Raw genomic sequence first — 226 nt, 5'->3', positions numbered from 1 at the left:
TCTCTTTCTCTTTCTCTCTCTCTTAGGTGAGAAGCCCTATAAGTGCTCATGGGAGGGCTGTGAATGGCGTTTTGCCCGCAGTGACGAGTTGACACGACACTACCGTAAACACACCGGAGCGAAGCCATTCAAGTGCAACCACTGCGACAGGTAAATATACACACTGTGCAAAAACAGTGACAGACATACGGTATACTTTACATTTGCAGGATGATGCAATGATGTC

At 46.9% G+C, this 226-nt stretch overlaps 1 protein-coding gene across 1 annotated transcript in view; it reads left to right on the top strand.

Annotated features, from left to right (window-relative positions):
• The window catches only part of klf7b (Kruppel-like factor 7b), a 65,158-nt gene that overhangs the window by 49,938 nt on the left and 14,994 nt on the right, over window positions 1-226 (top strand). Inside the window, exon 3 of the mRNA XM_035676624.1 lies at window positions 27-150. Coding sequence (XP_035532517.1) covers window positions 27-150 — 124 coding nt within the window. The remainder of the gene's footprint in view (window positions 1-26; window positions 151-226) is intronic.

This window comes from Morone saxatilis, unplaced genomic scaffold (assembly GCF_004916995.1).
Source record: "Morone saxatilis isolate NCDOM2014 unplaced genomic scaffold, NCSU_SB_2.0 Contig5, whole genome shotgun sequence".
NCBI classification, from domain to species: domain Eukaryota; kingdom Metazoa; phylum Chordata; class Actinopteri; family Moronidae; genus Morone; species Morone saxatilis.
This window is presented reverse-complemented; position numbering and strand designations above follow the sequence as displayed.